Source organism: Jaculus jaculus, chromosome 2 (genome assembly GCF_020740685.1).
Source record: "Jaculus jaculus isolate mJacJac1 chromosome 2, mJacJac1.mat.Y.cur, whole genome shotgun sequence".
Lineage (NCBI taxonomy): Eukaryota > Metazoa > Chordata > Mammalia > Rodentia > Dipodidae > Jaculus > Jaculus jaculus.
This window is the reverse complement of record NC_059103.1, coordinates 14,095,040-14,117,887: the sequence shown is the minus strand read 5'-3', so window position 1 is coordinate 14,117,887 and position 22,848 is coordinate 14,095,040. Positions and strand designations below refer to the sequence as shown.

The 22,848-nt window shown below is 51.1% G+C and overlaps 1 protein-coding gene across 3 annotated transcripts in view; it reads right to left on the bottom strand.

Moving 5' to 3' along the window:
* Positions 1–1,982: 1,982 nt before the first annotated feature.
* Positions 1,983–22,848, bottom strand: part of Rcc1l (RCC1 like) — a 34,976-nt gene continuing 14,110 nt past the window's right edge. For 2 of the 3 annotated variants that reach the window (XM_004662609.2, XM_045144697.1), the window contains exons 6-11: positions 21,626–21,710; positions 16,451–16,632; positions 13,933–14,020; positions 13,238–13,411; positions 10,135–10,220; positions 1,983–2,915 (exon numbers count right to left, since the gene is read on the bottom strand). In XM_004662609.2, coding sequence (XP_004662666.2) covers positions 2,838–2,915; positions 10,135–10,220; positions 13,238–13,411; positions 13,933–14,020; positions 16,451–16,632; positions 21,626–21,710 — 693 coding nt within the window. In that variant the 3' untranslated portion in view covers positions 1,983–2,837. The remainder of the gene's footprint in view (positions 2,916–10,134; positions 10,221–13,237; positions 13,412–13,932; positions 14,021–16,450; positions 16,633–21,625; positions 21,711–22,848) is intronic. The other variant, XM_045144696.1, reaches the window with a different exon arrangement.

Genomic DNA, 22,848 nt, shown 5'->3' with positions numbered 1-22,848 from the left:
TTTGTTTGCAAGCAAAGAGCAAGAGAAATAGAAGAGAGACAGAGAGAATGGGCATGCTAGGGCCTGCAAATGAACTCCAGACGCATGTGCCCCTTATGCATCTGGCTTACATGGGTCCTGGGGAGTTGAACCTGGGTCCTTTGGCTTTGCAGGCAAACACCTTAACCACTGAGCCATCTCTCCAGCCCCCGGCTCTTTTTTTGGGGGGGGGGGTCAAAGTAGGGTCTTACTCTAGCCCAGGCTGACCTGGAATTCACTCTAGTCTCAAGCTGGCCTTGAACTCACGGTGATCCTCCTACCTCTGCCTCCCGAGTGCTGGGAGTAAAGGCATGCGCTACCACACCCAGCTTCCTGGCTAACTATAACAACTTGTGAGAATTGACTGCAGTCCCTGGGAACTACAGAAATCCTTTTCAAAGGCACACCCTCTAAGTCACCTACTTCCCACAAGGCTTCACCTCTCAACATCACCCTATTAGGGACCAACATGTACACTTTTGGGAGACCCATTCAAAGGACCTGCTTCTGGGGATGGCTTAGCGGTTAAGGCGTTTGCCTGCAAAGCCCAAGGACCCTGGTTTGATTCCCCAGGACCCACGTTAGCCGGATGCACAAGGGGGCGCACGCGTCTGGAGTTCCTTTGCAGTGGCTGGAGGCCCTGGTGTGCCCAATCTCTCCCTCTCTCTCTCTTTCCTTCCCTCCCTCCCTCTTTCTCTGTCAAATAAATAAATACTTAAAAAAAAAAAAGTGAATTTTCCCAGGCTGAAGACATGGCTTTGTGGTTAAAGGTGCTTGCTTACAAAGTTTGACAGCCCCGTTTTGATTCCGCAGGACCCATGGAAAACCAGATGCAAAAAGTGAAGCCTGTACCTGGAGTTGCTTTGTGTTGGCACGCATACACACTGTCTCTCAAATACAGAAAAATAAAGAGTGAATTTTCTCACCCCAATCAACCTAATCTGGAAAATCTACCGCAGCTATGCTGAGAGTTGTCTCCTAGGTGATTCTACACCCTGACAAGCGGACAATGGTGACTGTCACAAAGGAGGAGACTTTATTCCCGCTGTGGCAGGGAGGACTCCGGGGCAGTCAGGCAGAGCACGGGGCTGTTTGCTCAGCACCTGGATCAGAAGAGGAGAACTTGGAGCCAGGAGTGGTGGCGCACGCCTTTAATCCCAGCACTCTGGAGGCAGAAGTAGGAGGATCGCTGTGAGTTCCAGGCCACCCTGAGACTACATAGTGAATTCCAGGTCAGCCTGGACTATGTGAGACCCTACCTCGAAAAAAAAAAAAAAAAAAAGAGGGCAACTTGGACTTCCGGCGGGTAGGGAGCAGACCAACCCCAGCAGGTGAAAACTGGGCTTTAAGGCACACTCAAGGATCAGGACAACTCCTTCCGGCTTTTCTTTCTTTTTTTTGGGGGGGGGTGGTGAGCAGATGCACATATGCAAGGATACGTGTGCCTCATGCACAAGCTGCAGAGGCCAGAGGAGGACATCAGGTGTCCTCCTCTTACCACTCCTCTGCCTTTCTTCCCTGAACAATGTCTTCCTGAACCTGGAGTTCCCTGTTTTTCGGATTGGCTGACCAGGGAGCCCCAGCAATTCTCTCTCTGCTCCCCAGAGGACTTGGGTTAGAGGCATGTGTGGCCATGCCCAACTTTTTTTTTTTTTTCCAGGTAGGGTCTCACTCTAGCCCAGGCTGACCTGGAATTCACTATGTAGTCTCAGGGTGGCCTCGAACTCATGGCGATCCTCCTACCTCTGCCTCCCGAGTGCTGGGATTAAAGGCATGCGCCATCACGCCCAGCTCATGCCCAACTTTTCATGTTGAGTGTGGGGTATCGAGCTCGGTCTCGGGCACTCATATCTGAGTGACAAGCACTCATCCACGAAGCCATTCCCCCAGCCCCAAATACTATGTTTTTAAAAGCTAATGTCTAATGACCAAGTTAAAAAAAAATTACAAGACCTCTTCCAATATTGAAAAGGCAAAAAATAGACTTTACTCCAAAAGACACTTTTAAATAGTTCTTGAAGGGAAAAAGCCCAGTTTTCTTTCACAAGCAAATCTTTTTCCTTTCTGAGGCTTTCTTCCAAGGCTGGCCTTCCAGCCAAGCTTTGGCGGATGTGTTCCGAGCCCTCAGCCCACAAGTATTTGGCCTTGAACTCATCATTTCTGCAGGGCCTTCTAAATTGTTCCAAGCCAGGCAGTGAGCGTGGGTCCAAAGCCAGGATGCCTCAGGCCCTAGGGTGGCAGGCTGGCGTACATTGGCAGCTCCATGTAGAATCCCAGCCTGAAGGATTCCAGGCTACTGCATCGTCCTCCTTTGTTTGGGAAACTTGCTTGAGGGGGCTGGCCACAGAGGCTATGAGAGCAAGGTGAGCTTGTGGAAGCCAGCTGGGTCCCTCTCTGAGCTGGGCCAGCCTTTTGGGAAGGGGCCCCAGAGGCCATCCTGAGCATCCCCTCTTGAGATCAAACAAGCCATGTGCAGTGAGCTTCCCCGAGGAACATCTCTCAGCCAGGTGAGATGTCATAAGCCACTGCATGTTACCTGGAAACAGTGCGATGTGCCAACTCTTCTGCTGTCCCAGGTCCCTGTGACCCGGGACTCCTAGGGATCGCGACAGGTCAAGGGTGGCCTTCCTGCGCTCAGTTCAGGAAGGGCTTCGTCCAGAGACTCCCACAAGGCTCTCCCCCACTGAAATCAAAGTGAGTGCCGGGCCCCACGAAGGACCTGGTACCATCAAGAGAGCCCCACAGGTCGACACACCCCTGCCTCTGCCAAACTGCCTTTTCCGAGGCCAGGGCCATTCCAGGGTGGGCAGGAAGGAAGTTCAGATGAATGACTTGGCCAAAGTCACCATGTGATCTACACCACATGCCACGTCCACGGGCTGACCAGGCATCGTCACCTGGAAGACAAGCATGGGAACATGGTGAGGGGAGGGCTTGCTACAAAGCATCACCACCCAGCTCACCTGGTCTGGAGCGATGGAGCTGAGGACAGCCTTGAACTTCTGATCCTCTTGTCTCCACCTCTCCAGTGCTGGGATTACAGGTGTGCCCTACCATGCTCAGTTTATGCAAGGCTGAGGATTGAACTCGGGGCTTTGTACATGCTACACAAACACTCTACCAACTGATCTACGGCCCCAGTCTAGCCTCTTAGTGGGATCCATGTTCTCTGTGAGCGTGGGTCCCTGTCCTGGAAATGGGAGACCCATACCTACTCACAGGCCACTCACCCCAGCTCCCTGCCCACTAGGAGCACCATAATTAGAGTGTCATCTCAAAGAGATGGAAGGACACAGATGTCCACAGCCACGAATGTTCGTGTGTTGTGAACTCCTCTGTGTTGAAAGCAGTAAACAACTATGCCAGCTTGATCCAAAGCAGCCAGGACAACTTACAAGCGTCTCATGAGCTCTGGCCTACAGACTCTCCTCCATGGAAGGAAGGGCACGGAGAAGGTGGTCAGACCCTGCCTGAGATGTCAGGTGCACACATGAGGTCTCATGGTTTGGGGTGGGGTTGGGGAGAGTGCACATAGAGAGAAGATAAAGAGACGGTGAGCTCCCTCTAAGCAGCGCTGGAGATGTCATCATTCGCGCCGAGATGAGCCTTCGCAATGTTACAGCTGCTTTGGGGCCTCCATGCTCCGTGAGCAATCCCTCACCCTAAAGCTGAGGGAGGAGCATGTACAGGAGAAAGCCCGACCAGGAGTACCACCCAAGCGGCCGTGCAGAGGCTGTCATCCAGGCTGGGATGGGACTTCTGGCTCACGCCTTCCATGGGAGCCCCACACTCTTGTAACTCCTCACCCCTTTCTGTGAGTAACCCCAATAAACTCATTGCTTCACCAAAACTGGTTTTGGTGTAATCCTGCTTTGCTCTGTTGGCTTGGCTCTATCTAGGGCCAAGAGACATGCGTTCGTGTCTTCCCAGGGAAAAGGTTTCACACAACAGCATGTCTCGGAGCCCACTGCCCTGGGAGCACGGCCACCAGGTCCCCTGCCCTAGGCCAAGTGTACAGTGACTCTCCCTGGGGGTCACCCAGAGTTCCAGGAACCCTTGCTCCTACCTGGTGGGTCAAGTTTGGGAACTAGACCCTACAGACCCCTCTCTGGTTACAAGCTGGGTCTTACATGTCCCACATCACCACCACCCCCAATGGCAGGGCCTCAGAACCGCGCCAGGATGCGGAGGCTGGCCCGGCCACCAGATCTTGACTCTACCTGCCTTCCCTGCTGGCAGCTGTCAAGGGCCCAGACAGCCTCAGCCACGGTGTTTCCTGAGCTTCCCAAGAGCCAGGTGGCCGGGCCTAAAAGCCCAGAGGTGCAAGCACTGACCCCCAGCTTAACGCCATTAGGGTGCTGGTCTTCCCTGCCTCTCTAAACAAACAGCTTAGCAGAGCCTATCACAGAACAAACAAAAGCGGGCCTCAGGGGACAGCGGAGGCATGGCCCGGGGCTGTGGACGGTGTTCCAGGATGGCCCCAAGCACCGGTGATGGGCTGCCCCAGGGTGACCTGGCCAAGTGGGCTCTTAGCAACCTCCCAGGCCACTCAAGAGCTTCTGTTTACCTTTATGGAGAAAGTGCCTTGCCTCAGTCACCTGAGGCCACCCCATTTCACTTAGACACCTACGTGTTTGTCCCCAAATGTTTTGGCCATTAGGACACAAACCACAGGAAGCCACTCAGCCCTGGTGTGCTGGGCAGGATATGTCCTGACTGCCTAAGGTTCCAATGACCATGGCCTCTCAAGTCCCTGAACTGACCATCTGACAAGCCTGTCACCAGCCATGTCTTATTATTGAGCTAGTCACAAAGCAAGGCTGAAAAGCACACCCCTGAAAGAGCAGCCTTCTGCAAGATGGTAGGCAAAGACCTCTCACAACCCCCCGCCGCCTGACCCTAGGCCTGCAATGCTCTCCCTTAGACACAGGGTCCTGAAAGTTGAGACGTTCCTGCTGGAATGTTCCATGCCTCTGTGTAGTGCTGTCTCTCCAACAACCACAACCAGGATCCTGAAATTTCTACCTTCAGGCTCTCACTGAGGATGTGCGCTACATTTAGGGGGCTGTTGTTTTGAAACAGACTCTTATGTGGCCTGGGCTGCCCTAGAACTCAGTATGTGTCCAAAGATGACCTTGAACTCCTGATTCTAGGATTACAACTGTGCGCCACCATGCCTGGTTGTGTCTGCAGAGCTGAGGATGGAGCCCAGGGCTTTGTGCATGCCAGGCACACACTCCACCACCTGAGCCACATCAAGGACCCAACTCCCACTCTCCTGAGACACAGTCTCACTATGTGACCCAGGCTGACTGGAACCTTCCAGCCTCCTGCCTTGGCCTCCTAAGGGTGGGGTTGTATTACAGGTGGGAGCCGCCACACCCAGCTTCTGGAAGAAGAGGTCTGAACCAGGTGGCTCACTTGTCACTTCCTGAGCTTAAGCCCATCAGAAAAGAACCACTTTTTATTTATTTCTGTATTTTTGAAGCAGGGCCTCACTCTAGCCCAGGCTGACCTGGAACTCAAGCTATAGGCCCCAGAGTGACCTTAAACTCACAGTGATCTCCTAACCTCAGCCTCCCGAGTGATGGGACTGAAAGCATGTGCCACCACTCCAGGCTTTGTTTTGACTCTTTATTATTTATTTATTTATTTCAGAAAGAGAGAAAGAAGCAGAGAGAGAGAGAGAAACTGGACGTGCCAGGGCCTCTAGCTACTGCAAACGATCTCCAGACGATGCATGCACCATCGTGTGCATCTGGTTTTATGTGGGTACTGAGGAATTAAACCAGGGTCCTTGAGCCTTGCAGGCAAATGCCTTAACCACTAGGCATGTCTCCAGCCCTTTTTGGCTCTTTTTAAGTTGATGACGAATAGGCGTTAGAGTGGGGGAGCAGGCTGCTGCGAGAGAGGCACTATGGAGGAAGAAGTTTCACGCCACATGAAGCACCAGGCACAAAGCCACACACAAGGCACCACAGAACCCAAGGCCGTAACTTGGGTGCCCCTGGGCTTCCCTGACAGCAGCGTCTGGTTTGGCTTTCCCACTTGGCCTTGCTCTGGGGCAGCAGGGAGCTCTCTAACAATGACCTCAGGATTTTGTGTCAAGCTGTCCCCTCAACCAATCAAAAGATAACAAGGGAACAACAGAGTGGCCACACAAACCCTTAGGGCTCACTGGATATGCAGGAGGGTGAACAATGGCTTGGTGCCAACACAACTTTCACCAGAACAGACATGCCTGGCCCTGGACTAGACACACATATAAGGAAGCCAATGGCAAGCCAGCCGCCATTCTTTCTGGTGAGTCAGAACCACGTGGGCACTGGCCGAGAAGCAGGAGGCATCAGGCTCTAGCAGCCAGCCTTGAACGTCCACCACCCAGTGGCCATGTTCTGTCCAAACCACCTCAGTGGGTGAACCACTCTCTAAGGGGAAGAGAAGGAGGATATGAAGGGAGGTGACTTTTTGTGTGTGTGTATTGATTTTTGAGACAGGGTCTCACTCCAGTCCAGGCTGACCTGGAATTCACTATGTAGTCTCAACGTGGCCCCAAACTCACAGTGATCCTCCTACCTCAGCATCATCCCGAGTGCTGGGATTAAAGGTGTGCACCACCACGCCTAGCCAGGTGGCTCTTAAAATTTTTTTTTTTCCCAAAAGTCACTGCTTCCACTGTTTCCCAAGCCTCCGCTCAGAAAGCACGAAAGGGTGTCCAGGCCGTACGACCCTGAGCACGCCTCATCTAGTCTGGTATCGGATGCTAAGCGGGTCAGGCCTTGCTAGTACTCGGGCGGGAGAAAGCACAAAAGGGAGGGCTGGGGGATACCTCAGCAGGTACGAGCACTTGCTGCACAAGCACGAAGACCCGAGCCTGATCCCCAGAGGCCACGCAAAAGACCGGGCATGACTGTAACCACCACAGTGCTAACGGCTGCAGAGACAAGAGTCACTGGGGTTTGCTGGTCAGTCAATCCAACCAAAAAAACTGGGGAGCTCAGGGTTTAGTGAGAGGCTCTCAGGGAAGTAAGATCAAAGAGAGACAAGAAGACCCCTTTGTCTTCCGGCCTGCACATGCGGGCACAGGCATGTCCATCTGCATACACCCGTGCAGACACATGCATACACCACACATACACATGCCACATACACACACAAAAACAAAGGGGCTGGGTGTGGTGGCACACACCTTTAATCCCAGCACTCGAGAGGCCAAGGTAAGTGAGTTTGAGGCCGCCCTGAGACTACATAATGAATTCCAGGTCAGCCTGGGCTAGAGGGAGACCCTACCTTGAAAAAACAAAACAAAGAAGAAGAAAGGGACAAGGAAGGGAAGGAAAGAAGAAGTGAAAGGAGGGGAAAAAGGAGAAAGGAAGGAGGGAGGGAGGGGAGAGAAAGCAAGCAAGGGTGAGCAGGAAGAAACTTAGGCACCAGCTGCCCACTGCCGCTGACAGTCACGGTGGCATCTGCTGGGAGCAGCTGCTGTATACAATACTTCTCTTTAAAGTAAGTGCCAGCCGGGCATGGTGGCGCACACCTTTAATCCCAGCACTTGAGAGGCAGAGGTAGGAGGATCACTGTGAGTTCGAGGCCACCCTTAGACTACATAGTGAATTCCAGGTCAGCCTGGGCTAGAGTGTGACCCTACCTCGAAGAAAAAAAAAATGCCATTTACAGGGCTGGGGGGATATAGCCTAGTGGACAGAGTGCTTCCCTAGCATACACAAAGCTCTAGGTTCCATCCCCAGTACCACATAAACTGGGTGCGATGGTATAAGCCTGTAATCCTAGTACTTGGGAGGTCAAGAGTTCAAGCCATCCTGGGGCTACACAGTGAGTTCCAGGCCAGCCTGGGCTATATGAAACCCCCATCTCACAAAAGGAGGGGGAGGGAGATAGATGGCATAGCAGTTAAATGTTTGCTTGCAAAGTCTGCCAGTCCCAGGTTCAATTTCCCAGTACCCACATAAAGCCAGACAATACAAATGACTCATGTGTTCAGAGTTCATTTGTAGTAGCAAAAGTGCCCTGGTGTTCTTTTTCTCTCACACAGACATGCTCGCTCACTCTCTCTTTCTTTCTCTCTCTCTCTCTCTCAAATAAATAGTTGTTTTTTGTTTGTTTTAAAGGGGCTAGGAGAGCCAGGCATGGTGGTACACGCCTTTAATCCCAGCACTCAGGAGGCATAGGTAGGTGGATCACTGAGAGTTCAGGGCCAACCTGAGACTACATAGGGAATTCCAGGTCAGCCTGGAAACCCTACCTCAAAAAAAAAAAAGGGGGGGGCTATGAGCCCGGCATGGTGGTACACGCCTTTAATCCCAGCACTCAGGAGGCATAGGTAGGTGGATCACTGAGAGTTCAGGGCCAACCTGAGACTACATAGGGAATTCCAGGTCAGCCTGGAAACCCTACCTCAAAAAAAAAAAAGGGGGGGGCTATGAGCCCGGCATGGTGGCCCATGCCTTTAATCCCAGCACTCAGGAGGCAGAGGTAGGGGGATGACTGTGAGTTCAAGACCAACCTCAAAAAAAAACCAGGGCTGACAAGATGCCTTAGCGGTTAAGGATCTTGCCTGCAAAGCCTAAAGACCCAGGTTCAATTCCCTGGTACCCAAGTAAAGCCTGTCCTTGCCCTGAGCCCTTTGGCTCAGCCTGCTTCCCTTCAGCTCACTGGCACATTCCATGAGCCGGGCCTCCAGAACAGCTGACCTCAGGCGCCACCTCCCCAGCCTCGTGGAACGTCCCTCCTGTGACGCACCGCTTCCCAGCTCCCTGGTCCCAGCAACAGCCTCTGGGCTGGCTTCTTCTTTTTGAGGCTTTCTTTTGTTTGTTTGGTTATAGTTTGGGAGACAGGCTGGCCTTCAGCCGCTGTAGTCAAGGATGACTTGGAACCTCTGATCCTCTTGTCTCTACCTCCCAAGTGCTGATTATATTGCACGTGCATGCGTGCATGTGTGCGTGCGTGTGTGCTGAGTACAGGTTCACAGGCCATGGCTCATGGGTGAGGCCCAAGGGCAAACTTGGGTGCTGGTCCCAGTCCTCCACCTGGTTTGAGCAGGTCTCCTGCAAGTTTCCGGAGTCTCGTCGCTCTGCCTCTCCCCCCACCGACATGCTCCCATTGCCAACCCCCGCACACCATGTCCAGCTGTACGAGGGTCCTGAGGATCTTCACCCACCTCTTCACGCTTGTACGGCAAGCGGTTTCACCCACTGAGCCATTTGTCCGGCCCCTGTTAGTTTTTTGCTTTGTTTAGTTTTTGTTGGCTAATTTCCCTGTTTCGTTTTGAGACCAATCTTGCTACAGAGCCCAGGCTGGCCTCGGACTGGTAATCTCATACCTCAGCACTCCAAATGCCGGGATTGTAGGCATGTGCCACCATGATTGGCTTGGTTACTTATTCACATTGGATTTTTTGTTGTTGTATTTTGAAACAGAGTCTCATGTAGCCCATGCTGGCCTCAAGCTTGCTATGCAGCTGGGGATAACCTTGAGCTTTCTTTCTTTTTTCTTTTCTTTTCTTTTTTTTTTTTTTTTTTGGTTTTTCAAGATAGGGTCTCACTCTAGCTCAGGCTGCCATGAAATTCACTCTAGTCCCAGGCTGGCCTCAAGCTCACAGCAATCCTCCAACCTGGCCTCCAGAGTGCTGGGATTAAAGGTGTGCGCTTCCATGCCCGGGGCCAACTTTGAACTTTGGATCATTGTGCCTCCATCTTCTGAGTGCTGGGATTACAGCAGTACACCAACATGCTCACTTTACATGGTGCTGGGGATGGAACCTAGGACTTGGTGCATGCTAGAGAGTCATCCTACCAATTAAGAAACATCCCCACCCTCTCCTCCGGTGGCTTCTGATAAAGACGGCACACTAGACAGGCTCCAATCCTGCATGCAACAGAGCCCAGGGGTGCAACAACCCCATGAAAGGTGGGGGCTCTGCACCTGGGAGCCTGATGACGGGGCTAGCTCACTTTCCCCTTCTCCCACTCACACCTCCCAAGAGCCTGTAGCAGGCTATGGTGGGAGGAGAGCCCTGGGAGGGTAGCAGGTCCGGGACCACCCCCCTGACCAGCCCATCTGTGGGAACAACTTCTGCCCCACATGGCATGGCCTTACCCTCCATGGGAAATACTGGTCCTCCAGCCGGCCGATTCCCAGACAGCCTCGAACGTTCTTGCCCCAGACAAACAGCTCACCTTTGTCTGCAAAGAGAAAAAAGATGGTTGTGGGTGTGTGTGCATGCACATTAGTGTCTGTCTGCTTATGTGTGGGAGCACTGGGTCTCTTCCTATGGCAAACAACTGCCAGATGCATATGCCACTTTGCATCCAGCTTTTTGTGGTTTGGGAGAAACTGAACCTCGGCTGACAGGCTTTGCAAACAAGTACCTTTAACCCTGAGCCAGCGCCTCTCCATTTTCTTTCTTAATTTTATTTTATTTATTTATTTGCAAGCAGAGAAAGAGACAGAGAGAAGGCAGACAGAGAGAGAAAGAACGGGTGCACCAGGGCATCTAGCCACTGCAAAGGAACTCCAGATGCATGTGCCACTTTGTACATTTAGCTTTATATGGGTATTGGGGAGATCAAACCTGAGTCATTAGTCTTTGCAGGCAAGCATCTTAACTGCTGAGCCATCTCTCCAGCCCTATCTTTATGTCTATTTATTTATTTATATTTATGTATTTATTTTTGGTTTTTCAGTTTTTCAAGGTAGGGTCTCACTCTAGCCCAGGCTGACCTGGAATTCACTCTGGATTCTCAGGGTGGCCTCAAACTCACAGCAATCCTCCTACCTCTGCCTTCCAGGTGCTGGAATTAAAGGTGTGCACCACCACACCTGGCTATGTGGCTATATTTAAATTTTTTAATTTGCAAGGAAAGAGAGGGAAGGAGAACAGAAGGGTGCACCAGGGACTCTTTATTCTGCAAATGGACTCTAGATACACATGCCACTTTGTGCATCTGGGTTTACACGGGTACTGGGGAGTTAAACCCAGGCCAGCAGGCTTTGCAAGCCAATACCTTTAACTGCTGAGCTATCTCACCAGCCCCTCCCCCCCCCCTTTTTTTTTTTTTTTTGCAACAGGGCTTCTCTCAAGCAATACAGGCTGGCCTCAAACTCACTGTTGAGTCACAGACGACATGGTAGTCCTAATCCTCCTGCCTTCACCACCTGAGTGTTGGGATTACAGGTGTGCCACCACACCTGGTTTATACAGAGCAAGAGCCGGAGCCGGGCCTCGCATGTCAGGCAGGCACTCTATCAAAAAAGCCGCACCCCCAGCCCCTTCGGCTGGGCCGACAGTGAGGCACAACATGGGACTCGGCCAGTCCTTGTTTGGGTTTCCGTGGTCGGAAGCATTCAATCAGGTGGCATAGAACAACTGGGTGCCTCTCTGGGCCACATCTATGTCCTTGCTGGGCCCTGGGGAAAAGACAGCAGCTGAGCGTATGTGGTTCCTGTCCTCCTAACTGACAAGTGACCGAAGCAATAATCAAAATCACAAACTGTAGAGGGCCATGAAGGAAAAGGACTCAGTGGCAGGAGAAGACAACCCATGCTGTGGCTTGAACATGATGTGTCTCCAAAAACTGTGTTACCCAAGGTGTGGTAGAAGAAATTTAACAAAGCAACCAGGCTCAGATGATGCTCTAAAACAGCTTCTAGCTGGGCATGGTGGTTCACGCCTTTAATCCCAGCACTTAGGAGGTGAAGGTAGGAGGACTGTCATGAGTTCAAGGCTACCCTGAGACAACATAGCAAATTCCAGACCAGCCTGGGATAGAGTGAGACCTTATCTCAAAAAGAAAGGGGAGAAGGGCTAGAGAGATTGCTTAGTGGTTAAGGCGCTTGCCTGTGAAACCTCAGGACCCAGGTTCAATTCCCCAGAACCCACATAGTGGCAAATGCATCTGGAGTTTGTTTACAGTGGCTATAGAGGCCCTGGAGTACCCATTATCTCTCTAGAAAATAAATAAAATATAAAATATTAAGCTGGGCATGGTGGTGCACACCTTTAATCCCAGTACTCAGGAGGTGGACATGGGAGGATTGCCATGAGTACAAGGCCACCCTGAGATTACACAGTAAATTCCAGACCAGCCTGGACTAGAGTGAGACCTTACCTCAAAAAAGAAAGGGGGGTTCCCAGGGGCTAGAGAGATGGCTTAGTGGTTAAGGCACTTGCCTGCAAAACGTAAGGACCCAGGTTCAGTTCCCCAAAACCCACGTAAGCCACATGCACATGGTGGCGCACACATCTGGAGTTTGTTTACAATGGCTAGAGGCCCTGGCATCCCCATTCTCTTTCTCCCCCTCTCTCTAATAAATAAATAAAGGTAAAATATTAAGCTGGGTATGGTGGCACAGGCCTTTAGTTCCAGCACTTAGAAGGCAGAGATAAGAGAACTGCCATGAATTCAAGGCAGTCTGAGACCACACAGTGAATTCCAGGTCAGCCTGGACTAGAGGGAGATGCTACCTCGAAAAACAAAAAGAGTTTTTAATTGCAAGGATATGGTCAATTGGCTGGGGACCCCCGTGGGTGGAATAAATGAGGCTCCTGCTGTTGATGTGAACTGCAGAGATCCGAGTCATGCTGGGTGGAGGAGGGACAGCCCAGGAAAGCCCCCTCAACGCTTGCTTGGTGTTCTGGCTCTGTCATGTGGTGAGCCTTCGAGGAAGGACAAAGGCTCCAGCCCAGGTGTCCCTTCGGTCATCTTCTCTCCCTGCCGTCCGGAGAGGTCTGAGCTCTGCCTCCAGCAGAGATGGGCTCACAAACAGGCCTCTTGCCACCCTGTGGCTGTTAAGCACCACAAACTCATTTCCCTACCACCTGCCCATGCACGTGCCAAACCACTACTGGTTTCCTCCTGCACTTACTGGACCCTTCTCTCCTCACGTATGAGTACTCCCTGAGAGAATGCACCCCAACATTAACCTGACCATGAACCCAAGGAACAAAATCCAGAATGCCAGGATGAAGAGGGGACAATCTCAAGCCAAATCTCCTTTGGTGGGGCCACCCTGTTTAATCACTGCCACACAGGTGCCACTCACTAGATGGTTAGGTGGATGCATGTGTATGTATGTGTGTTGGTGGGTGGTGGACAGCTGGATGAATAGGTGGATAGGTGGATGGACAGACAGGCGGATGCACGGATGGAAGCTGAGAGCTGCCCCAGTTTGAGAAACAGTGAACCCCTAGGTCACTTACTGGTAATCGCAGCAAAATGGCTGAGTCCACATCGGACGTGAGAAACCTGGACTTCAGGGTTGAATTCTGACAAGCCAAAGAGCGTGGGAGGAATCATTTCTGGAAGAGCAGTTTCCACGAGGTTTGGTCCTTTCCCAAGAATTCCATATCCCCAGACAAAAACATGTCCTTCTTCTACATTTCAACAGACGCAAGTCACACTGAGTAAGGTCCCACTCCAGAAATGCAGACAGCACCCCCTCCCCTTGTCACCGTCACACAGCTTTGGGGTTTTGCCTTTGCTCACAAGAACATGCTGCCACATTGAAAGTACTTCCCTCTCTCCTGCTTACATGCTTGCCTGAGAAGTCTGTCTGGCAAGCTAGCCACTTGCAGAGCAGAAGCACCCCACCTCTTGAGGGCAATGAGGAGGGCTGAGGCATGACTTAGCAGTAAGGCCTTGAGTTCAGTCCCCAGCACCAGGACAGGAGGTCTGCTACAGAACGGGCCAGCTTTGGCTGTGTCTGCACGTCCATCCCAGCTACTCAATTCCTGTTGGGAATCCCACTCCCACTGCACATTCACTGACTTAACCCAACTACGTGGTCCTGCAGCCCCGCTCCTCACTCGGGCTGCAGTCCACTGCTGCACATGGGCCACTCCCCTAGCCAATCTGCCCAGCACTTCCCAAAGAGATGCCAAGAAGCAGGTCTCACCGTTCAGCACGGCACAGCCTGTCCCGCCACATGCCGCCTGCTTCACCTTGCCCACTCCTGAGAAAGGAAGGAGCCGGGGGACATTCACCTGCACCAAAGAAACGGTTAGGAGAACCAGTAAGAGGAGTGATCTATGCCAGGCTCCTGTCCTACCCCCGCGCATTTGACTTGTTCCACATACACTTCCCAAACAGCTCACATGCACTCAGCATCCCAACCGTGGCTTGGACACAGAGGGAACGAGAGGGATCCAGTTCCCATCATTCTTGTCTAATGGAGGAGGCAGATGCCAACCAAAACCAGCATTGGGGTCCAGTGTGGTGGTGCACACCTTTAATCCTAGCACCGGGGAGGCAGAGGCAGGAGTTCAAGGCCACCCTGAGACTACATAGTTAATTCCAGGTCAGCCTGGGCCAGATGAGACCCTACCTCGGAAGAAAAAAAAAAAAGAAAATGGAAAAGGAAAGGAAGAAGAAAATAATAAAGAGTTGTATGTGGTTGTTTGGCCTATAATTCCAGCATGCTAGAGGCTAAGGCAGGAAGAGGGCCATGAGTTTCAAGGCTAGTTTGGGCTACAAAGTTCTAGGCCAGCCTGAGCAGACAATGTTAAGACCTTACCTCAAATAAATAAATAAATAAATTCAAGATCATATGGGCTACTTCCAGAGTTGCTCCAAGGACACGGTCCCCTGCTCCTCATACCTGTGTGTGACCCAACCCTGGTGCACAGGATGGTGGACCTAATGACTGGCTCCTAACAAATAGAAGCCCAGCAAAAGTAAGGACTATTGGGTGGAAGAGATGGCTCAGCGGTTAAGGTAGTTGTTTGCAAAGCCTAATAACCCAGGTTAGGGCCTGAGGTTCTATTCCCCAGTACCCATGTAAAGCCAGATGCACAGAGTGGCACATGCATCTGGAGTTCATTTGAAGCAGCTAGAGGCCCTGGACAGCCCATTCTCCTGACTCTCTTCTATCTCACTTTACTTGCAAATAAATTAATTTTTTTTTTTTTTTAAGGGCCAGAGGGATAACTTAGAGGTTAAGGCGTTTGCCTACAAAGCCAAAGGACCCAGGTTCTATTCCTCAGGACCCATGTTAGATGCACAAGGTGGTACATGCATCTGGAGTTCGTTTGCAGTGGCTGGAGGCCCTGGCATGCCTGTTCTTTCTCTCTCTCTCCCTCTTTATGTCTGTCAAACAAATAAATAAATAAATAAAAATATTTTTCAAAAAAATATATATATTAGAGCTGGAGAAATGGCTTAGCAGTTAGGGAGCTTGCCGATGGAGCCACAGAACCCAAGTTCAATTCCCCAGTATCCACATAAGCCAGATGCACAAGGAGGCACATGTGTCTGGAGTATGCAGTGGCTAAAGGCCCTGGCACGCCCATTCTCTCTCTCTCTCAAATAAATAAAAATACTTTTGAAAAATTAGCCATTAGTGCCGGGCATGGTGGCATACACCTTTAATTCCAGCATTCAGGAGTCAGAGATAGGAGGACAACTGTGAGTTCAAAACCAGCCTAGAACTACAGAGAGAGAGTTCCAGGTCAACCTGGGCTAGAGTGAGAGCCTATCTCAAAAAAAAAAAAAAAAAAGAGCCGGGCGTGGTGGCACACACCTTTAATCCCAGCACTCAGGAGGCAGAGGTAGGAGGATCACCGTGAGTTCAAGGCCACCCTAAGACTACATAGTTAGTTCCAGGTCAGCCTGGATTAGAGTGAGACCCTACCTCAAAAAAGAAAAAAAAAAAAAAAAAACCAAAAGAAATATTTCCTTTTTAAATTAGCAATTAGCAAGTGGAAAGATATTATATGTGTAGTCAAGATGTTAGTCATACAACACAACAGTCTGCTACTCTACTTTTTGCTTATTCTCAAATCCTTAATACAAATCTAAAACACAGGCATGGTAATACACATTTGTGGTTTTATTGTTGCTCTTTTGGTTTTTCAAGGTAGGGTCTTGCTCTAGCCCAGGCTGATCTGGAATTCACTATGTAGTCTCACTGTGGCCTCGAACTCACAGTGATCCTACCTGTGCCTCCTAAGTGCTGGGATTAAAGGTGTGCACCACCATACCTGGTTTTAAGGTTTTGTGTACTATTTTGTGTTTTGTTTTGCTTATTTTGTTTCATTTCATTGAGACAAGGTCCCAGGTAGCCCAGGCTGGCCTCATTGTTTAGCTGAGGATAACCTTGATCCTCTTGCCTCCATTTCCCAAGTGCTGTGATCATAGGTGTGTGCTACCTTGCCCAGCTTGTTTGTTTCCAATACAGATGTCACCACTCAGGGAATAGAAGAAGGGAGGGGGGAAGGAGGCCAGCCCTCCCTCCAGCCATGGCCAGCTCAGCATGATGGTGTCAACCCTGTGCTTCTTTCTAGTTTCATGAAGATGGTGGGCAGGAGCAGCTTTACACCAAGTCAGGCTTGAAGGGCACCTCTGCATCCCATCCTGCCAAGAACTCAGCCCTTGCTGTGTGCCAAGTGCCCAGTGCTATGGGGTTGGGTCCATACCTGTGTGGAGTCCGTGACTACGGCCAGCTGCAAGTACTCAGAATTCCCCCATCCGAAGACGCCTCCATCAGCTGACACAGCCAGGCAGCAATCTCCGTACGTGGCAACCTGGACAACCATCACCCCGGCGAGGTCTCCGGCCAGCTTGGTGGGAGTGCTGTTGATATGGTAGTGACCCAGGCCTAGCACGGCAGGAAACACTGACATTCAATTCCCTCCACTCACAGACTCGGGAGGACGTCAGACAGGACAGACACACTTGAAGCACTTAACAAACATAAACTCAGGAAACCTCACTGGACCCTCTGCGACCGGCGCCCTCCATGCTCTATATTCCCCAAGGAGGAAAAAGGGCATAACCATAACTGGCATATCTGAAAGCCCTAAGAATGTTTCAGGACTAACAAACTGGAAGGCTGAGACAGAAAGAAGGATCATGAGCCGCAAGCCAGGCTAGGCTACAGCGTAGAAATACAGACCTGCCAGGTATGGTGGCGCACACCTTTGATCCCAGCACTCGGGAGGCAGAGGTAGGAGGATCACCGTGAGTTCAAGGCCAGCCTGAGACTATATAGTGAATTCCAGGTCAGCCTGGGCTGAGTGATATCCTACCTTTAAAAAAAAAAAAAATTAAAAGGTAGGCTAGAGAGATGTCTTAGCAGTTAAGGTGCTTGTCTGAAAAGCCTAAGGACCCAGGTTCGATTCCCTAGTGAGTACCTACATAAGCCAGATGCACAAGATGGTGCATGTATCTGGAATTTGTTTGCAGTGGCTGGAAGCCCTGGGGTGCACATTCTCTACCTATCAACTATCTATCTTCTTGTTCTTCCCCTCTCTCTCTCTCTCTCTCTCAAATAAATAATACAATTTTTAAAAACCTCTGAGCTCATCTAAGACCAACCTCAAAACACAGTACACCAGAACTGACAAGGCAAATACCACGCCTGGGACGAAGGTCACTATTGGACTGCCAAGGGCAGTCATCCTTGGGCAACTGGCCAAAGCAGAACACTGCGCCAGACACTCCTGCTTAACCCAATTCCTGAGAAAGGAGAAAACCCCACAGGCAGGCAGCATTCCTTAGCAACAGGCCAGGGCCAACCAATTCCCACGAGGAGGAAAGATCTCCAGGTGAGGTCTGGGAAGTTCGCACAAGTTAAATTCAATGATGATGAGTTCACAGTCAAAATTGCTAACCCTCAAAAGGTTGGAGAGAAGTGTAAGTCAGCAGAACTAATAAATGACTGTCTCCTCTAGACTTCAGAAGGTGAGATTAATTTGGCAAGGTCCCCTCAACTGAGAGAGGCAGGGTTACCTCTCATGCTTGGACCTCTACTGAGGAGAGGCAGGGTTACCTCTCACGCTTGGACTCTGTACTGAGGAGAGGCAGGGTTACCTCTCACGCTTGGACCTCTACTGAGGAGAGGCAGGGTTACCTCTCACGCTTGGACCTCTACTGAGGAGAGGCAGGGTTACCTCTCACGCTTGGACCTCTACTGAGGAGAGGCAGGGTTACCTCTCACGCTTGGACCTCTACTGAGGAGAGGCAGGGTTACCTCTCACGCTTGGACTCTGTACTGAGGAGAGGCAGGGTTACCTCTCACGCTTGGACCTCTACTGAGGAGAGGCAGGGTTACCTCTCACGCTTGGACCTCTACTGAGGAGAGGCAGGGTTACCTCTCACGCTTGGACCTCTACTGAGGAGAGGCAGGGTTACCTCTCACGCTTGGACTCTGTACTGAGGAGAGGCAGGGTTACCTCTCACGCTTGGACCTCTACTGAGGAGAGGCAGGGTTACCTCTCACGCTTGGACCTCTACTGAGGAGAGGCAGGGTTACCTCTCACGCTTGGACCTCTACTGAGGAGAGGCAGGGTTACCTCTCACGCTTGGACCTCTACTGAGGAGAGGCAGGGTTACCTCTCACACTTGGACTCTGTACTGAGGAGAGGCAGGGTTACCTCTCACACTTGGACTCTGTACTGAGGAGAGGCAGGGTTACCTCTCACGCTTGGACTCTGTACTGAGGAGAGGCAGGGTTACCTCTCACGCTTGGACCTCTACTGAGGAGAGGCAGGGTTACCTCTCACGCTTGGACCTCTACTGAGGAGAGGCAGGGTTACCTCTCACGCTTGGACTCTGTACTGAGGAGAGGCAGGGTTACCTCTCACGCTTGGACCTCTACTGAGGAGAGGCAGGGTTACCTCTCACGCTTGGACTCTGTACTGAGGAGAGGCAGGGTTACCTCTCACGCTTGGACCTCTACTGAGGAGAGGCAGGGTTACCTCTCACACTTGGACCTCTACTGAGGAGAGGCAGGGTTACCTCTCACACTTGGACTCTGTACTGAGGAGAGGCAGGGTTACCTCTCACGCTTGGACTCTGTACTGAGGAGAGGCAGGGTTACCTCTCAAGCTTGGACTCTGTACTGAGGAGAGGCAGGGTTACCTCTCACACTTGGACTCTGTACTGAGGAGAGGCAGGGTTACCTCTCACACTTGGACTCTGTACTGAGGAGAGGCAGGGTTACCTCTCACGCTTGGACCTCTACTGAGGAGAGGCAGGGTTACCTCTCACGCTTGGACCTCTACTGAGGAGAGGCAGGGTTACCTCTCACACTTGGACTCTGTACTGAGGAGAGGCAGGGTTACCTCTCACACTTGGACTCTGTACTGAGGAGAGGCAGGGTTACCTCTCACGCTTGGACTCTGTACTGAGGAGAGGCAGGGTTACCTCTCAAGCTTGGACTCTGTACTGAGGAGAGGCAGGGTTACCTCTCACACTTGGACTCTGTACTGAGGAGAGGCAGGGTTACCTCTCACGCTTGGACCTCTACTGAGGAGAGGCAGGGTTACCTCTCACGCTTGGACCTCTACTGAGGAGAGGCAGGGTTACCTCTCACACTTGGACTCTGTACTGAGGAGAGGCAGGGTTACCTCTCACACTTGGACTCTGTACTGAGGAGAGGCAGGGGTTACCTCTCACGCTTGGACTCTGTACTGAGGAGAGGCAGGGTTACCTCTCACACTTGGACTCTGTACTGAGGAGAGGCAGGGTTACCTCTTGTTGGGCCTTGAGAGGCCCGGACCTGAGGCCTAGCGGAACTTCCTGAGCCTAACTGCCTCCGCCCAGCCATGACTCAGCAGGGGGCTTGGCCCCTGGCCTGCCATTTTCACATAGGAAATTAGAATTTCTGCCTGTGGGCACTTAGAACTCAGCAGGGGGCCAAATGGCCTCTGGCCTGCCACTTCCACACAGGAAGTTAGAGTCCGTCCCCCCCCCATGCGCACTTAGGACCAATCATCTCAAAGGTCGCACTGTGCTATTGGCCCTTACATCTCACCCCACCCTAAAGTCTCCGCCTTCTTTCTCAACATTATATAAACACCTGCCTGTAACAATAAAGTTGAGCTCCTGCTTCGAAAGGACTCCTGACTCAGTGTGGTTTTTTTCTCCGGTGGCCAGGAGAGGTTTCTGGGTCGTGCAACGCTCATCATCCCCTCAACCCCTAGGAAAGAACCAGCAGGCCTGGTTCTTCCCTCAGCACTACCTGTGCGGGAAGGAGCCCAACATCTGGCACCCAACGTGGGGCCTTGGGACCCCGACAGACTAGTGAACCCCGTGAGAGGCAGTCGTTGAGGAGGTAATCGGTGTTTGCAGGTGAGCGTACCCTCATAAGTTATGAGGTAGTCTTCATATTTACTGCACTAAACTTTGCTTCTACAAACTGTACTTAACTTGTCAACATCTCTTCATTCTCTTTCTCTTTCCTTTCACTTTCATTTCGCAGACAAGCTGCATCTGCGGCTTTTGTACAACATGCTTACCTATCTTTTGGATCCTTGCGGTTGTGTTTTACTCGTGTGCATGTGGGTTGCTATTGCCCTAGTTTTATGGATATCTCTCTCTCTCAACTTTATAATAAGGGACAATCTACCTCTAAATCCAATCCTGCTGTAGAATCTCTCAGGGCAGTCCTAAAGAGTAGAGGGCTTAATTTGACTGATAATCAGGCTTGACAGACCTGGGATTGCCTTTTAAAGCTGGCGCCATGGCTGCCAGAAGGAAATCTCTTTGATTGGGACACATGGGATAGGGTAGAGGCCCTTGTTTGTCGGGAACATGTGGAGAAGGGTCAAATACTCCCCTCAGGGGTCCTCCCTATGATCTGGGCCCTCAAGGACTGCTTCCCTCCAAGACTAACCAAACACAAACAAAAGACAGAAGGAAAAGATAATATACAGGTTGATCTGGCTTGGACCTCTACTGAGGAGAGGCAGGGTTACCTCCTCAAGCCTGGACTCTACTGAGGAGAGGAAGGGTTACCTCCCAAGCTTGGACTCTGTACTGAGGAGAGGCAGGGTTACCTCTCACGCTTGGACCCCTCCACTGAGGAGAGGCAGGATTACCACTCACACTTGGACTCTCTACTGAGGAGAGGCAGGGTTACCTCTCACACTTGGACTCTTTACTGAGGAGAGATAGGATTACTCTCATGCATGGGCTCTACTGAGGAAAGGCAGGGTTATCTCAAGCTTAGACTCTCTACTGAGGAGAGGTGGAGTTACCTCTCACGCTTGGATTCTCTACTGAGGAGAAGTAGGATTACCTCTCACACTTGGACTCTCTAAAGAGAGGTAGGGTTACTTCTCACGCTTGGACTCTCTACTAAGGAGAGGCAGGGTTACCTCTTATGCTTGGACTCTACTGAGGAGAGGTAGGGTTACCTCTCACACTTGGACTCTCTACTGAGAAGAGGCAGGGTTACCTCTCATGCTTGGATTCTCTACTGAGGGGAAGTAGGGTTACCTCTCGCACTTGGACTCTCTAAAGAGAGGTAGGGTTACTTCTCACGCTTGGACTCTCTACTGAGGAGAGGTAGGGTTACCTCTCACATTTGGACTCTGAATAGACATAGGGTTACCTTTCATGCTTGGACTCTCTACTGAGGAGAGGTAGGGTTACCTCAAGCTTGGCCTCTCTACTGAGAAGTAAGGTTACCTCTCATGCTTTCTTGGTTTGTTTCTATGGGATCCAGGGGCAAAGGGAATGGAAAAGGATGTCAAATATGGTCACATCCAGGAAGGAGGGTCCTAGACCATGAACCCTATACCACCAGAACTCCAGAGATCAAGCGCCAAAATCTCTACCACCTGAAATGGGTAACAAGTACTTACCTGTCTGCCCATCGGCTCCCCAGCCACAAGAATACACTTCACCTTTCTCTGTGAGGAACAGACTATGATCCTGGCCGCAGGCCACCTGGCAGGCACACAGAGATAGGCAGCTGGGTTAAGTGAGTACCAGGAGGGCTGCATCCAGCTGGACTGCCCCATTCCCTGCATTCCTTGTTTTGGAAGCCACACGGCCTTGCCTCTGTCACCCTCCCCACTGAAAGTGCTCTTGGTAACATGCGTGCAGCGAGCTAGGGATACATCCAATGGCTCTTCCTTTACCAGCTATCACACTCGCTCCCCAGTCTACCTTCTGCCTCTAACTGCTCCTATCTTGTCACAGGCTCCCAGTGCACATCACTATTGGAATCTTTCTCCAGGGTCTGTCCTCAGTGCCCGTCTCTGTTCTTCACACTTCCCTGGGAGACACCCTGTACCCCTGAAGCTCACCTGCTACCCTACATCATGATCTCCTTTCTCAATGACAGTAAGCTGCCAGATGTCTTTTCCAAAATGCCACTCAAGAGCTATCCATGCTGCTATGTCTATAGCCATGTCCCCTAGTAAACACAAACCTCAGAGAAGTCTACTGGCTTAACCAAAGTCACTCAGCCAGTAAGTAGAGGAGAAGAGACTTGAACTCATATCCATGAAATTAAGAAGCCTATGCAAGTGACATTATGCACCCTGCAACTGAAAGGCCCAAGAATTCAGAAGCCCAGAAATACTATCACGCTCCAAAGGGAGCTTAAGCGGGCTCCTGCATACCTCAAACTCCAGGCTTTACTCTCTGTTGGAAGCAAGTAAAGAATCCCTCTTCTCATTATATCAGAGCCCACTCCTAATATAAAACTAGGTAAAAAGGGCATGAGATAGCCCTCAAGGATGGGAAATAAGTAATGAAGTGAACCACTTATTTGGTTTCTGTAAATAGCCTGCACCATAAGCCTTAATAGCCCACACTGTAAGCCTTAGTAGCTCGCACCATAAGCTGTAGCAGCCTGTCTCAGACCACCAAGGTCATAGGAGGCTGATACCATACTCTGCTACCCCCACCTAAGGACCTGCGCAAATGCTGACCTCCAAGGTCATAGGAGACTGGTACCACACTCTGCTACTCCCACCCAAGGACCTGCGCAAATGCTGACCACCAAGGTCATAAGAGAATGATTGGTCTACAAGGGGCTTGAACAAATTAAACTAATTGGCTTAGAAACTATGGGGTG